The following is a 16,046-nucleotide window of genomic DNA, read 5'->3' as shown; positions in this document are numbered from 1 at the left end:
GAAGGTGGCCTTGGTAGACAAGGAAGTGGTAAGGTAAGTGGCTGGGGAGTAAGAATCCGAGGAAAAGCTGGTCAAAGGAACTGCACATTTTGCATGAAGAAAACAAGCCCATGTTAATGGCTATCTTCAATAGCAAAGATAAACGTGCAGCACTGGCAGATGGAGCTGAACCCCCACATGGGAAGCACATTTCAACAAGTGCTTGGGAAAGAGCCTCTGACACTTGGAGCTGGTGGTATTCTGCTCATCAATCTGACATCGATGGAGAAATGATCCTGGCAAAAGTGAAAGGGTGGACTCACCAGCCTTGGATTATTTTCTGCTCTGCTAGTTGCTTATTGGCAGATAGACTAGTTCACAAATATTTCTCCATGGTTCTCAGTCTATTGCTTGAGCCTAGGACCCCTTCACTGGGTGTGTTTCTGACAGCTGCCTTTTTGGCTTTGCTTCTGGAACTCCTGAGGAAAGGGGTGTTCAGCCCTCCCTCCCATCTGATCATGCGGGGGCTCCCTGATAGCTTTACCTTTAAGTGAGTTTAACCAGAAATATACACTAATGGTCTTTTTTTTTTTTTTTTTTTTTTTAAGAGAGAGCACCCACAAGTAGGGGAGAAGGGCAGGGGGAAGGGGGAGGGAGGAAGAGAGGGAGAGAGAGTATCTTAAGCAGGGTCCAGGCTGAGCCCAGAGCCCCACATGGGGCTTGATCTCATGATCCTGGGATCACAACCCGAACCAAAATCAAGAGTCAGAGCCTCAACCAACTGAGCTGACCGATCTTTTCAGTCAATAAACAGCTATTAGGAAACTGCTCTGGCGTAGCCCTAGGAAAAGTAATTCTGAAAAGTAGTTTTAAAATGTAAAAGTGTTGAACAGTAGATGAAGCTTCCCATATGCTCTAATTTCCTTTTGAAAAGTAGCCTGAAAGATACCCAAATCACTGTCTCCTTGCCAAGTACCCAGGTACTCCTTAAGACTGCATCATCATATGTTTCATGCTCAATCGAGCCCAAATTATGAGAAAGGGTCAGAAGAGGAGCAGGGGGAAATGGGACCTTCCGGAGAAGCTCCAGAAAGACGCTTTACCGGTAGAATTCCTGTCTCAGGGTAGAAGACCCTTCCTACGCACCTGACTGTGGTTCTGCTCTACCAGTTAGTTCAGCTTCCAGAAGTCATCGTGGGAATCGGAGTTAGAACGAGTCACCTATCAGGAGGACGAAACGCTTTGCTAGGGACGATTGTCCTTGCCTCGGTAAGAGGCCACGTGGCCGTGGGAGGCTGGCAGGTGTCTGGTTTAATCAGCCCTGGCGCGAGAGAGAGACGGGGCGGGGAAGGGGGACAGAGACTGACCCTCTCGCAGGGCGAGAGGGCGAACCCTAGACCCGAGCGCGCGGGGGCGTGGCCTCCGGGGGGCGTGGCCCCCGCGGGGGCGGGGCCTCGGGGCGGCGCGGGTGCATTGCCGCCGCCGCGGGCGTGCTGGCTGGCGGGCGGCGGGCCCGCAGTGGCGCGGCGTCCCGGCTGCGCGACGGGCCGAGCGCTATGGCCGCCTCTTTGGGCCCGGCCGGCGTCGGCGGCGCCGGCCCGTCGGGCTTCGCCTTCGACTCGGGACTCGAGATCAAAACTCGCTCGGTGGAGCAGACGCTGCTCCCGCTGGTCTCTCAGGTAAAGTGGCATCCGGAGCCGCCCCTCGTCTCCCTCCGGCCGCGGCCGCGATGGCGGCGGCCGCTCGCACGGCCCCGGGGCCGGGTCGGGCCCGGCGGGAGGCAGCCGCTGCCCCACATTCCGCACCGGGACTGCGGCGTCGGGTCGGGCGGCCCGTCTGAGGCTTGGGGGCCCGCCTCGGCCGCGGCGGCGGCGTTGGTCCGGACCATCCGAAATCCGGCGGGGAGGCCGCCTGGGCTGAGGGGCGGAGAGCCCCCCGCCGACCCGAGAGCCCGGCAGGCAGGTGCGCCGCCCGGCCAGCCCCACGGGCCCCGCTCGGCTAGCCCTGCCCCTCCCCCCGGGCTCGCGAAGCCCTCCCCCATCCCCGGCTCCCCAGAGGCCCCCCACGTTTGCATCCCCATTGCACCCCGCGACTGCCGGCCTCCAAGTCCGGCGTGCGCTCCCCGAGGCCTTTGTCCCCTTCCCTGCGCGTGTCTGCTCGCTGGGCTCCCGGACACCCCGGGCCACCCTGCCTGCCCTTGCCCCTTAACCTGCCGGCTCGCTTCAGGCGCCCTTTGTCTGGCCTCGTTGGAGTGAGGTGAAGCACTGTCTGATAGTTGATCCGGATGCACAGCTTTTTGCCCCAAATCCCGTCTGGGATGTATGCTTTATTGTATTCGTTGGTCATAACACAAGTCCGGAATCAGCTAATTGACGCGCCGAGTTTTAGAGAACTTTTTGTTCCTGGGAGCCGAGTTCTACGCAGCCCGAGGGCTAGAATTCCTCACCTAGATCTTGTTGAAATGTGCCAGGCTCCGTGGAGAGGGAAGAATTCTGTGCCTTCAGGAGCGCGTTGGCGATGTGTGACTCACAACTAGATTGCAACGTCTTGATGACTCACGCTGGTATTGCCAAGACTTTAGAAGTACTGGGAATCCTAAAGGTTATCTGACTCTAAATAAAAAAAAAAAATTCTTTCTTACAGCATCCTTTGCACCTGGTCACCAGGCTCCTGCTTCAACATGTTCAGTGATGGGGCGCCTGTAGCTGTTCCCTAGAATTTTAAATGCTGTCTCTTCCCCATCCCAGCCCTCCACATATTTAAAAATAGCAGTCACACGTGTCTCTAGATTCCTGTTATGCTGATTAAATAAACAGCTCCGTTTTCTTTACCTGTGCTCACTTTTAGCCTGGCTAACCCAACAGTGAATGAATACAGCTGACACTGCTCCTTCTCTTCCCTTCCTTGTCTGGTAGAGGCCCTGACCACCGGGAAGGAAGGCTATGATGTCTGCACTGCCCTCCTCCCCCAAAGAATGCCACCAGTACAATCACAACCCAAAATGAGAACTACGGGAGTAGTTTTAGGAGAGAGATAAGAGAGCGGTTGGAGTTCAGCTTCATAATATTTGATCCATGTACTTAACAAAACGTGTGTGATGTGTTAGGCCATGTTTTAAGCACTTTGTAAATATTAATTCCTTTCATTCTCATAGCAATCTTATGAGGTACATATGTGTTTATTCTCACTATATGGGAGAGGAAACTGAGGAACAGTGAGGCTAAGTAACTTCCCCTGGGACTTTGAACTGTAAATGTCAAACTGGCATTTGAACCCAGGCATCCTGGTTCCAGATTCAGCGCTCTTAGCTACACCATATGCTGTGTTCTCTCTAGAGATCAGAAGCAGTGATGAGGTCAGCTAGTGGTAGGTACAGAGAAGAGAGTCCACAGTGGAAAAGAAAGGTGGAAAGTAGTTGTGATTTGGAGAAAAGGTAACTTTTCACAGTAACCCTGTTAAAAATGTATCAGTTCTGCAGTTCTGCATTGTGTAATTCTGGAATGAAAGAGGGTGGAGTGGAGGAGGAAATGTGTGAATGTGTGAATCTTGTGAATTGCTGCTGAGAGTTAACTAGAGGTTAATGCCACAGGGGGGAAAAATGCAAGCTTTTTAAATTTTTTCTTCCTTGTTAAAGATTGATTCAGGGTCATAGCTGAGGTTCTGCAATCCCACATGTGATGTATCCACAGCCATATCTTTAGCACAGTACCCTAAGTGACATTCCTGATGATTGACTGTACTCAATAAGTAAAAGTTGAATTTGCTCAAAGCCAAATGAATAAAGCATGGCCAGAATACTGTTAACAAAGCAGGGGAGTATGGAGTAAAATTTAGAGTGATTTTTTTTAAGTTTCAGTGAGTATTAGCTGATTAACACTGCAGCTATCTAGAAATTCAGGTCCAGAGTCTCATTTTCTAAGGCTGCTGCATTATTATCCAATTCATGTTTCACCATTTTATCCCCAAGAATATTTAAGCATTTATTGTATACTTACTAGCTGCTCCTCGAGGGACTTGTAGTCATGTTGGGAGACAGGATCTGTATATATTAGCACATGCTAAGTGTCATATTAGCAACATCAATAGTAAATGTTCCTCAGAGGAGGCATGGATGATTCGTGAACAGTGCCAGAGAGGAGATAAGGTCTTGAGGTGAACAAGACTAGCATCACAAAATTTAGTGAGTTTTAAGCATATAATTTCTATTCTGATATCATCCAACCTCTTCGACTCTCCAACTACAAAGTTCTGGCTTACTGGCCTTATTCTAGGAATGCAAGGTTGAGTCAGTATTAGATAAATGTATATAATTTTCTGCATTCACATATTACAAAAGATATATGTTCTTATTAGTAGATACAGAAAGAGCATTCAATTAAATGCAACTTATAATCATGATAAAAAGCACTTAGCAAACTAGTAATAAAAGAAAACTTCCTTATAGAGAGTATCCACAGAAAACCTACAGTTAAAATTATAGCAACAAGTCAAATTTAAAGCAGACATTTCCTTTAAAACTAGAAACAAGAGGAGAGATGTGTGCTATTGCAGCTTTTAGTCAGCACTGTGCTGGAAATCCTAACCAGTGCAATGAGATAAGAAGTGAAAGGTGTAAAGATACAGAGGGAAAAAACAAAGCTCTTGTTTTGATAAAATTATCTACATAGAAAATGCAAGAGTCTACAGATAAATCATAAAAACTAGGAGGCTTCGTAAGTTCACTGAATGTAGTATACTAAAGTCAACTTCATTTCTCTAATAACAAAAAAGTAATTCTAAAAGAAGCCTGTTAGAATAAAAATGAGGTTCCTAGGAGAATACACACACACACACACACATACATACATACACACACACACACACACACACATATACACACATACATACATACATACGTGGCCAAGCCTTAGGAAAAGATTTAAAAAAATTTTTTTGAAAGCTAAAGTAGATCTAGGTAAATGGAATGAAGTACCGTGTTCATGACTAGATTGACTCAATATTTTCCCCTTTAATTTATAAATTTAACACAATTCCAGTGAAAATTTCAACGGAATTTTTGAACAGAATTTGATAAAAAGTGATTATAACATTAATATAAAAGAACAAAGAGCCAAGAATAGCCAGAAGAGAAACAAAGTGGGAAGATTTCAAGACATTATAAAGCTCTCATAATTAAGACAATAGACCAGTGAAAGGGAATAGAGAACCCAGAAACAGATCCACATATATGTGGAAAATTGAGAAGTCATAGAATTGGCACTGCTGGTCTGTAGGGAAAGGAAAAACTTTTAAAAAATTGGGCTAAGACAATTGGTTATCTAGTAACACATGACTTTGGATCCCTGTCTCACACTATATACAAACATCAATTCCAGATGGATTAAGGACATCAATATGAAAGTGAAAACATGTAACAGTTTTAGGGGAAAAACAACTGGGCAGTATCTTTACCACCTCATGCTGGGAAGTGATTGAGTAAAAATTCTAAGCAAAGGTTGATAAATTTGACTCCTTTAGAACGAAGAACCTCTATTTATCAAAACTGAAAGGATAAGCCATAAAGTGGAAGAATGTGGCTGCAACACAAATTACCAGTGAATGATTGGTGGTACCCAGAATAAATCAAGGATTGCAATGAATCAGAAACAGAAAGATTACCTAATAAAGATTGGTAAAAAATCTTTACCACAGAAGAGGAAACTGATGGCTGAAAGATATGTTAAAAGATGTTCAATTTCATCAGAAACCAGTGAAGTACAAATTAAGACCACAATGAGAACAAGTGTTGGTGAGGCATGTGGAGCCAATGGGAATGTCAGTAGTAAACCACTTTGGAAGACAGTTCAATGTCATCTGAAGTTGAAGGTGGATAGTACCTATGGCCCAGCAATTCTCCAAAATCCATACCCTTAGAGAAACTCCTGAGTGTGTGCTAGCCATGGATTGCAATGTTGACAGTTTCTTGTTTGTTTGTTTACTTTTAATGGCCCCAAACTGGAAACTGCCTAAATTCTTTTAACAATAGGATGTTTAAATAAGTTGTGCTATGTTCTTACAGTAAGATACTATGCAGCAGTGAAATGAATGAACCACAGCTATAATTATCAGTAAAAAATACTGAAGGCTCAAAAACAGGCAAAATGAAACCATATATCATTAGGGATATAACATCTGTGCAGTAGTTATAGCAAGGAAAAGATGAGCACAAAATCAGGACAGTGGTTTCTTCTGGGGAGAGGGAGGTGGGGGGTGTGGAAAGGGAGGGGCCCTCAAGGCATGTGGATTGTCACAGGTACTGGTAATGTTGTCTTAAGCTTAATGCTGGTTGCATATATGTCTTCCCATGTCTTTGTACCATACATATATATGTTATATATACTCATTTGTTAGATATTTTCTAAATCAGATAGTTCTTTAAAAAGCCCTGGGCTAGGTCCCAAACACATTTTTTCAGAGCAACTCCCCACCTTCTTTAATAATCACTTTATTCTTCCTGTCAAAACCCCCACTCCCAGTCTTAAAATGTTTTTATCCAAGGAAGGGAACAGGGATATCTGCCACATACTCCACCCTAGTGTGGAATGTTATTCTACCACCCACTAGTCTTTTCCTGTCTGTGATAGATTTACTGCATTCACCATTGGACAGACCCTTCGAATTTCTAAGATAGCTCACCCTGTCTTTCCATTTCTCTCTGTATTGTCCTGGAAGCTTTTCAGGATCCTTCTCTCAATAATTGAAGATGAATAGAGTACATATGAGGCCCTCTTTCCTGACTTATGTATACGAATATGTGTGTGTATTTTTGTTTTTTTTGTTTTGCAAAGGTAAAACATATAAAGTAAGTTCTACTTCTTTTAAAGTACCTCCCATGATTTGGTGTGTTTTCTTCCATATTGGTTTCTATAGCTGATTAGCGAATTTATTTTTTAATTTAATTTATTTTATTTCAAAGTAGGCTTTGTGCCAATGTGGGGCTTGAACTCACGACCCTGAGATCAAGAGTCACATACTTTACCGAATGAGCCAGCCAGGCACCCCTAATTTTTATATCTAATAATTTTAAGAACTCACTACTGAGTTAAGCCAAAAGATGAACTTCTCTGTACTGGGTTGGTTCCCTTATATTTCAGGCCCAAAGAATTAAGCCATTGTTCTTTTATCTGGGCTGCTACCAATTTTTTTTCTTCCTGGTCTTCACTTGCTTTCTGGCTTCCCCATAAAATAAGTAAGTAAACAAAGTGCCTGGGTGGCTCAGTTGGTTAAGCATCTGACTCTTGGTTTCGGCTCAGGTCATGATCTCACAGTTCGTGAGCTTGAGCCTTGCATTGGGCTCTGTGCTAGCAGCGCAAAACCTGCTTGGAAGTCTCTCTCCCTTTCTCACTGCCCCTTACCCACGCTCTTGCTTGCTCTCAGTCTCTCTCAAAATAAATATAAATAAACTTAAAAAAAAGGAAAAAAAGTAAACTAAGAAAATCCAGTTCAATGAAGAGATTACTGTCAGCTATTATAGAAAATAAGAATGACATCATAAACATGAGGAAATAGAGATTCTAGAAATGTCAGCTGTGTAATACCTAACAATTATGTAGTGCTTACTATATACCAGACACTATTCTAAATACTTTATTTAATTTAGTAATATATTTCCCACAATGACCTTGTGAAATGTACTATTATTATTCCTGTTTTTACAGACGAGAACATGGACTTGTAGAAAGCTAGATGACTTACCACGTGGTCACATGATACAGCCAGGTTTCAAACCCAGGCAAAGTAAGCCAGAGTTCGTGTTCTTAACTGCTAGGATATACTTCGTTGGCGATTGGTACTTGTTGACACCCTTTGTTAGAAGGTATCAAGTAAGCACTCGTTCTTTCTTTTATTCCACGCAGAATTCTTCAATATATCAGATCTCTTTCTTCCCCATGGGCTGCCTTTCTGCCCTCTTTTTTCCGGTTCATTCAGGCGTTCTCTCGACTCTGGTATGAGGGCAACTTCAGGTTGTGACTCCCAATTTAAAAATATGCCTCCTGGTTTTGCAGAATAATAGCTGAAATTTTATTTGGCACTGTATTTTACAAGGTACTCTCACCAGCTATCTTTCCTCTGGTCTTTATCATACTCCTGGGTGGACAGAAGCAATATGGTTACTAAAAGTTTAGGCAACTTTCTCCTTCTGTGACCTTGGGTGAATTCTTTACTTCTTCTAAGTTCAGATTCTTTATCTATAAAATGAGGATAATAATAGTATTCACCTCATAGAGATGTAAACAATGAATGAATTAATACATATAAAACACATAGGATAGTGCCTTAGTGTTAAATGTTAGCTACTCTTATTTTTCATATGACAAGGAAATTGAACTTTTATCTCAGTTTTGTAAAACTGTGTGTTTAGGTGTGTAGATATATAAAACAAGACTGAGAAAAATTATGGCAAAATGCTCACAGGGTAGTGTGATTATGGGTAATTTTTTTGTTTCTTCAGTCTTTCCTATATTTCTCGTTTTTAAAAAACAGTCAACATGTATAACTTTTTTGGGCCTCCTTTTTAAAAAGTTTGAGAATAAGGACATAAATCGACCTTTTAATAAGGAATTTTATAAATTGACTTGGCTTCTGTAAATGTCAGTTTTAAATGCACACCTCTATTTGGAGTAAACGTTTTCTAGACTGCTTCAAGTAAAAGGAAGGTAGCCACACCTAATTTTGCACTGGGTAGGATGCTGGAAATGAAAGCAACATGAGTGTTTCAGAACTGAACAAGAGTTGGCATTTTAGCCTAATTGCAGGTCTTTTCTTTATAATTGAAAATTTAAAACTTTTGGTAATAAACACAACTTAAACTCCTGTCCACTCCAGAGGCTTGTCCAAGTTAGTTGTTTGGAAGAGCCAATGGTGGTTAAGTCCTCTGTTCTTTAGGTGGTACTAAGAATTCCTTAGTGTTTATCAGGTGTGGAATAGGACCAAAGACTCCTAAAGACCACACACACACACATAAAACTAATAAATGAATTCAGTAAAGTTGCAGGATAAAAAATCAACATGCAGAAATCAGTTGTATTTCTATACACTGATAACAAAATATTTGAAAATGAAATAAAACAATTCCATTTACAGTAGCATCAAATTTAACCAAGGAGGTGAAAGATCTATAGACCGAAAACTCTAGGACTTTGATGAAAGAAATTGAAGGAGACACATAAATGGAAAGATATCCCATGTTCATGGATCTGAAGAATTAATATTAAAATGTTCATAACACCTAAAACCATCTATAGGTTCAGTGAAATCCCGGTCATAATTCCAATGGCATTTTTTCCCCACAGAAATAGAAAATTCTAAAATTTGTATGGAAGCACAAAAGACCCCAACTAGCTAAAGCAATCTTGGGAAAGAAGGACAAAGCTAGAGGTATCCCACTTCCTGATTTCAAATTATACTACGAAGCTATAGTAATTAAACTCTATGATGCTGACATGAAAACAGATTCATTGTCTAATGGAACAGAATCAAGAGACCAGAAATAAACCCATGCATATATGGTAAATTAGTATTTGACAAGGGAGCCAAGAATACAATGGGGAAAGGATAGTTTCTTCAATAAATGTTGTTGGGTTGGGGTGCCTGAATGGCTCAGTAGGTTAAGCACCTGACTTTAGCTCAGGTCATTATCTCATGGTTTGCAAGTTCGAGCCCTGTGTTGGGCTCTGCCGACAGCCTAGAGCCTGGAGCCTGCTTTGGATTCTGTGTCTTATCCTCTCTCTGCCCCTCTCCTGCTCAGGCTGTCTCTTTCTCTCTCTCTCTCTCTCTCTCTCTCTCTCTCTCAAAAAATAAACATTAAAAGAATATATTTTTAAAAATGTGTTGGGAAACTGGATAATTACATCCAAAAGAATGAAATTAGACCCCTTTCTTAACACCACTCACAAAATTAGCTGGATATGGATCAAAGACTTAAATGTAAGACTTGAAACTGTAAAACCCCTAGAAGAAAAGAGAGAAAAATCTCCTTGACTTTGGTCTTGGCAATGATTTTTGGATATGACACTACGAATACAAGTAACAAGAGCAAAAACTAGCAAGTGAGACTATATCAAACTAAAAATCTTCTGCAGAGCAAAAGAAACAACCTACCGAATGGGATAAAATATTTGTAAGCCATCTATCTGATAAGGGGTTAGTATCTTTTTTTTTTATATTACGTATAATTTATTGTCAAATTGGTTTCCATACAACACCCAGTGCTCATCCCAGCAGGTGCCCTCCTCAGTGCCCATGGGGTTAGTATCTTTAATATTAAATAGGGAGCTCATACCACTTCATAGCAAAAAAAAAAAAAAAAAAAAAAAAAAAAAAAATCTGATTTAAAAATGGGCAGAGGAACTGAACAGTTTTTTAAAGAAGACACACAAATGGCCAACAGATGTATGAAAATACACTCAACATCACTAATCATCAAGGAAATGCAGATCAAAACCGCAATGAGATATCACCTGACTTAGATTAGCTATTATCAAAAATACAAGAAAACAAAGTGTTGGTGAAGATGTGGAGAAAAGAGAAGCCTTGTGCATTGCTGATGAGAATGTCAGTTGATACAGCCACTTTGGAAAACAGCATGAAGGTTCCACAAAAAAATTTAAATAGAACTCTCATATGACTCAGCAATCCCACTTTTGGGTATATATCCTAAGGAAATGAAATCAGGATCTTGAAGAGAGATCTGCCCTCCCACATTCATTGCAGTATTATTCACAATAGCAGAGATACGGAAACAATCTCAATGTCCTATTCATAAATAGATGGAGAAGATGTATAAATTTACAATGGGATATTATTCAGCCATGAGAAAGAAAGAAATCTGGGCATTTGCTACAACATGGGTGGACCTTGAAGGCATTATGCTAAGTGAAATGAAATACATCAGAGAAGGCAAATACCAAATGATCTCACTTACACGAGGAATCTACAGAAGCCAAACCCACAGAAACAGAGAGTAGAATGATGGTTGTGAGGGCCTGTGTGGTGAGGGAAATGAGGAGATGTTGGCCAAAGGGTGCAAATTTCCAGTTACAAGATGAATAAATTCTGGGGATCTAATGTACAGTATGATGACTATAGTTAACAACTTTGTATTAAATACTTAAAAGTTGTTGAAAGAGTAGACCTTAAATGTTCTTATCACCACCACCACACATAAAAAATATATGTAAGGTAGTAGATGTTTTAACTAACTCTCTTGTGGAAACATTTGCAGTTTATTGTGGAATCATTTGCAATATATATATGGATCTACTCATCACTTACATGTAAGTTAATCTCAGTAAAACTGGAAGAATAAAATATGCCTTTGAATCAAATTGACTGTGAATCGTGGCTTTACCTCTTAATAGCTGTGAGACCTTAAACAACCATCTTTTAGTGTCAGTTGCCTTATCCGTAAAAAGGGGATAAAGTAGTGCTTACATGCTAAGATTGTGAGGATTAATTTAGATTATTTGTGCCTGCCACGTAGAGATGTTAGTGTTATGCCAATGCGCCCTGTTTGTTCTACTACAAATTAGGGGTCATCTTTGACAACACCAGTCTAATCCATCAAGCAATCCAGTTTACCTGTTTTCTTTCATCTTGACTATTGTCACCTTGTTTCAAGCCAGCATCATCTTTTACCTGGACTATTGCAACAGTTTCCTAACTGGTCTTGCCCCTTCTGATTTTGCCACTTTATCAATCCTCTTTTCCCCGAAGAGAGTGTTCTTTTAAAATAACATACATTTGAAATTGTGTTAGTTACTTACCATTGCAAAGTAGACTACCTCAAACTTCATGGTTTAAAACAAACATTTATTATCTTAGATTCTGTGTTTCAGGAATTTGTGAGTGGCTTACCTGCCTGCTTTTATTTATTTATTTATTATTTTTAATATGAAATTTATTGTCAAATTGGTTTCCATACAACACCCAGTGCTCATCCCAACAGGTGCCCTCCTCAATGCCCATCACCCACTGGTCTCCCTCTCACCCCCCACCAACCCTCAGTTTATTCTCAGTTTTTAAGAGTCTCTTGGGGTGCCTGGGTGGCTCAGTTGGTTAAGTGTCCGACTTCAGCTCAGGTCATGATCTCATAGTCCGTGAGTTCGAGCCCCGTGTCAGGCTCTGTGCTGACAGCTCAGAGCCTGGAGCCTGTGTCTCCCTCTCTCTCTGCCCCTCCCCTGCTCATGCTCTGTCTCTCTCTGTCTCAAAAATAAATAAAAACATTAAAAAAAAATTAAGGGTCTCTTATGGTTTGGCTCCCTCCCTCTCTTTTTTTTTTCTTCCTCTCCCCCATGGTCTTCTGTTAAGTTTCTCAGGATCCACATAAGAGTGAAACCATATGGTATCTGTCTTTCTCTGTATGACTTATTTCACTTAGCATAACACTCTCCAGTTCCATCCACGTTGCTACAAAACGCCATATTTTATTCTTTCTCATTGCCAAGTAGTATTCCATTGTATATATAAACCACATCTTCTTTTTTTTTTTTTTTTAATTTTTTTTTTTTCAACGTTTATTTATTTTTGGGACAGAGAGAGACAGAGCATGAACGGGCGAGGGGCAGAGAGAGAGGGAGACACAGAATCGGAAACAGGCTCCAGGCTCTGAGCCATCAGCCCAGAGCCTGACGCGGGGCTCGAACTCCCGGACCGCGAGATCGTGACCTGGCTGAAGTCGGACGCTTAACCGACTGCGCCACCCAGGCGCCCCAAACCACATCTTCTTTATCCATTCATCAGTTGATGGACATGTAGGCTCTTTCCATAATTTGGCTATTGTTGAAAGTGCTGCTATAAACATTGGGGTACAAGTGCCCCTATGCATCAGCACTCCTGTATCCCTTGGGTAAATTCCTAGCAGTACTATTGCTAGGTCATAGGGTAGATCTATTTTTAATTTTTTGAGGCATCTCCACACTTGTTTTCCAGGGCGGCTGCACCAGTTTGCATTCCCACCAACAGTGCAAGAGGGTTCCCGTTTCTCCACATCCTCACCAGCATCTGTAGTCTCCTGATTTGTTCATTTTAGCCATTCTGACTGGCGTGAGGTGGTATATTAGTGTGGTTTTGATTTGTATTTCCCTGATGAAGAGTGACGTTGAGCATCTTTTCATGTGCCTGTTGGCCATCTGGATGTCTTCTTTCGAGAAGTGTCTATTTATGTTTTCTGCCCATTTCTTCACTGGATTATTTGTTTTTCGGGTGTGGAGTTTGGTGAGTTCTTTATAGATTTTGGATACTAGCCCTTTGTCTGATATGTCAATTCTTCAATATTACTTTTCCCATTCCATCGGTTGCCTTTTAGTTTTGTTGATTGTTTCCTTTGCAGTGCAGAAGCTTTTTATCTTCCTGGGGTCCCAGTAGTCCTTTTTTGCTTTTAATTCCCTTGCCTTTGGAGATGTGTCAAGTAAGAAATTGCTGCGGCTGAGGTCAGAGAGGTTTTTTCCTGCTTTCTCCTCTAGGGTTTTGATGATTTCCTGTCTCACATTTAGGTCTTCCACCTTTATTTATTTTGAGTTTGTTTTTGTGTATGGTGAAAGAAAGTGGTCTACTTTCATTCTTCTGTCCAGTTGCTGTCCAGTTCTCCCAGCACCATTTGCTAAAGAGACTGTCTTTTTTCCATTGGATATTCTTTCCTGCTTTGTCAAAGATTAGTTAGCCATACTTTTGTGGGTCCAATTCTGGAGTCTCTGTTCTATTCCATTGGTCTGTGTGTCTGTTTTTGTGCCAATACCGTGCTGTCTTGATGATTACAGCTTTGTAGTAGAGGCTAAAGTCTGGGATTGTGATGTCTCCTGCTTTGGTGTTCTTCTTCAATATCACTTTGGCTATTCGGGGTCTTTTGTGGTTCCATACAAATTTTAGGATTGCTTGTTCTAGCTTTGAGAAGAATGCTGCTGCAATTTTGATTGGGATTGCATTGAATGTGTAGATAGCTTTGGGTAGTATGGACATTTTAACAATATTTATTCTTCCAATCCATGAGCACGGAATGTTTTTCCATTTCTTTCTATCTTCTTCAATTTCCTTCATAAGCTTTCTATAGTTTTCAGCATACAGATCTTTTACATCTTTGGCTAGGTTTATTCCTAGGTATTTTATGCTTCTTGGTGCAGTTGTGAATGGGATCAGTTTCTTTATTTGTCTTTCTGTTGCTTCATTATTAGTGTATAAGAATGCAACTGATTTCTGTACATTGATTTTGTATCCTGCGACTTTGCTGAATTTACCTGTCAGTTCTAGCAGACTTTTGGTGGAGTCTTTTGGGTTTTCCATGTGTAGTATCATGTCATCTGCAAAAAGTGAAAGCTTGACTTCATCTTTGCCAATTTTGATGCCTTTGATTTCCTTTTGTTGTCTGATTGCTGATGCTAGAACTTCCAACACTATGTTAAACAACAGTGGTGAGAGTGGACATCCCTGTCGTGTTCCTGATCTCAGGGGGAAAGCTCTCCGTTTTTCCCCATTGAGGATGATATTAGCTGTGGGCTTTTCATAAATGGCTTTTATGATGTTTAAGTATGTTCCTTCTATCCTGACTTTCTCAAGGGTTTTTATTAAGAAAGAATGCTGAATTTTGTCAAATGCTTTTTCTGCATCTATTGACAGGATAATATGGTTCTTTTCCTTTCTTTTATTAATGTGATGTATCACATTGATTGATTTGCGAATGTTGAACCAGCCCTGCAGCCCAGGAATGAATCCCACTTGATCATGGTGAATAATTCTTTTTATATGCTGTTGATTTTGATTTGCTAGTATCTTATTGAGAATTTTTTTGCTGGGTCTCTGTCTGGTTTAGGAATCAAAGTAATGCTGGCTTCATAGAATGAGTCTGAAAGTTTTCCTTCCCTTTCTATTTTTTGAGACAGCTTGAGAAAGATAGGTATTATCTCTGCTTTAAATGTCTGGTAGAATTCCCCAGGGAAGCCGTCTGGTCCTGGACTCTTATTTGTTGGGAGATTTTTGATAACTGACCCAATTTCTTCCCTGGTTATGGGTCTGTTCAAGTTTTCTACTTCTTCCTGTTTGAGTTTTGGATGTATGTGGGTGCTTAGGAATTTGTCCATTTCTTCCAGGTTGTCCAGTTTGTTGGCATATAATTTTTCATAATATTCCCTGATAATTGCTTGTATTTCTGAGGGATTGTTGTAATAATTGCATTTTCATTCATGATTTTATCTATTTGGGTCATCTCCCTTTTCTTTTTGAGAAGCCTGGCTAGAGGTTTATCAATTTTGTTTACTTTTTCAAAAAAACCACCTCTAGGTTTCGTTGATCTGCTCTACAGTTTTTTTAAATTCTATATTGTTTATTTCTGCTCTGATCTTTATTATTTCTCTTCTTCTGCTGGGTTTGGGGTGTCTTTGCTGTTCTGCTTCTATTTCCTTTAGGTGTGCTGTTGATCCTAAAGGGGATTCTGTGAGTGAAATGTTGCAAGGACCTCAAAGTACCAGAGACATCACTACAAGCATGAAACCTACAGATATCACAATGACTCTAAGCCCATATCTTTCAATAATAACACTGAATGTCAATGGACTAAATGCTCCAACCAAAAGACATAGGGTATCAGAATGGATAAAAAAAACAAGACCCATCTATTTTCTGTCTACAAGAGACTCATTTTAGACCCAAGGACACCTTCAGATTGAGAGTGAGGGGATGGAGAACAACTACCTGTCATGCTACTGGAAGTCAAAAGAAAGCTGGAGTAGCCATACTTATATCAGACAAACTAGTTTTTAAATTAAAGGCTGTAACAAGAGATGAAGAAGGGCATTATATAATAATTACAGGGTCTATCCATCAGGAAGATTATAAATTAGAATTATAACAATTATAAATGTCTATGCGCCAAATATGGGAGCCCCCAAATATATAAAACAATCACAAACATAAGCAACCTTACTGATAAGAATGTGGTAATTGCAGGGTACTTTAATACCCCACTTACAGCAATGGATAGATCATCAAGACATAGGATCAATAAAGAAATAAGGGCCCTGAATGATACATTGGATCAG

The 16,046-nt window shown here is 40.9% G+C and overlaps 1 protein-coding gene across 1 annotated transcript in view; it reads left to right on the top strand.

Moving 5' to 3' along the window:
* The first annotated feature begins 1,535 nt into the window (after positions 1 to 1,535).
* Positions 1,536 to 16,046, top strand: part of CTNNAL1 (catenin alpha like 1) — a 64,667-nt gene continuing 50,156 nt past the window's right edge. Inside the window, exon 1 of the mRNA XM_030293364.1 lies at positions 1,536 to 1,658. Coding sequence (XP_030149224.1) covers positions 1,536 to 1,658 — 123 coding nt within the window. The remainder of the gene's footprint in view (positions 1,659 to 16,046) is intronic.

This window comes from Lynx canadensis, chromosome D4 (genome assembly GCF_007474595.2).
Source record: "Lynx canadensis isolate LIC74 chromosome D4, mLynCan4.pri.v2, whole genome shotgun sequence".
Taxonomy (NCBI): domain Eukaryota; kingdom Metazoa; phylum Chordata; class Mammalia; order Carnivora; family Felidae; genus Lynx; species Lynx canadensis.
The sequence above is the reverse complement of the archived record's forward strand: the minus strand, read 5'-3'. Positions and strand labels throughout refer to the sequence as shown.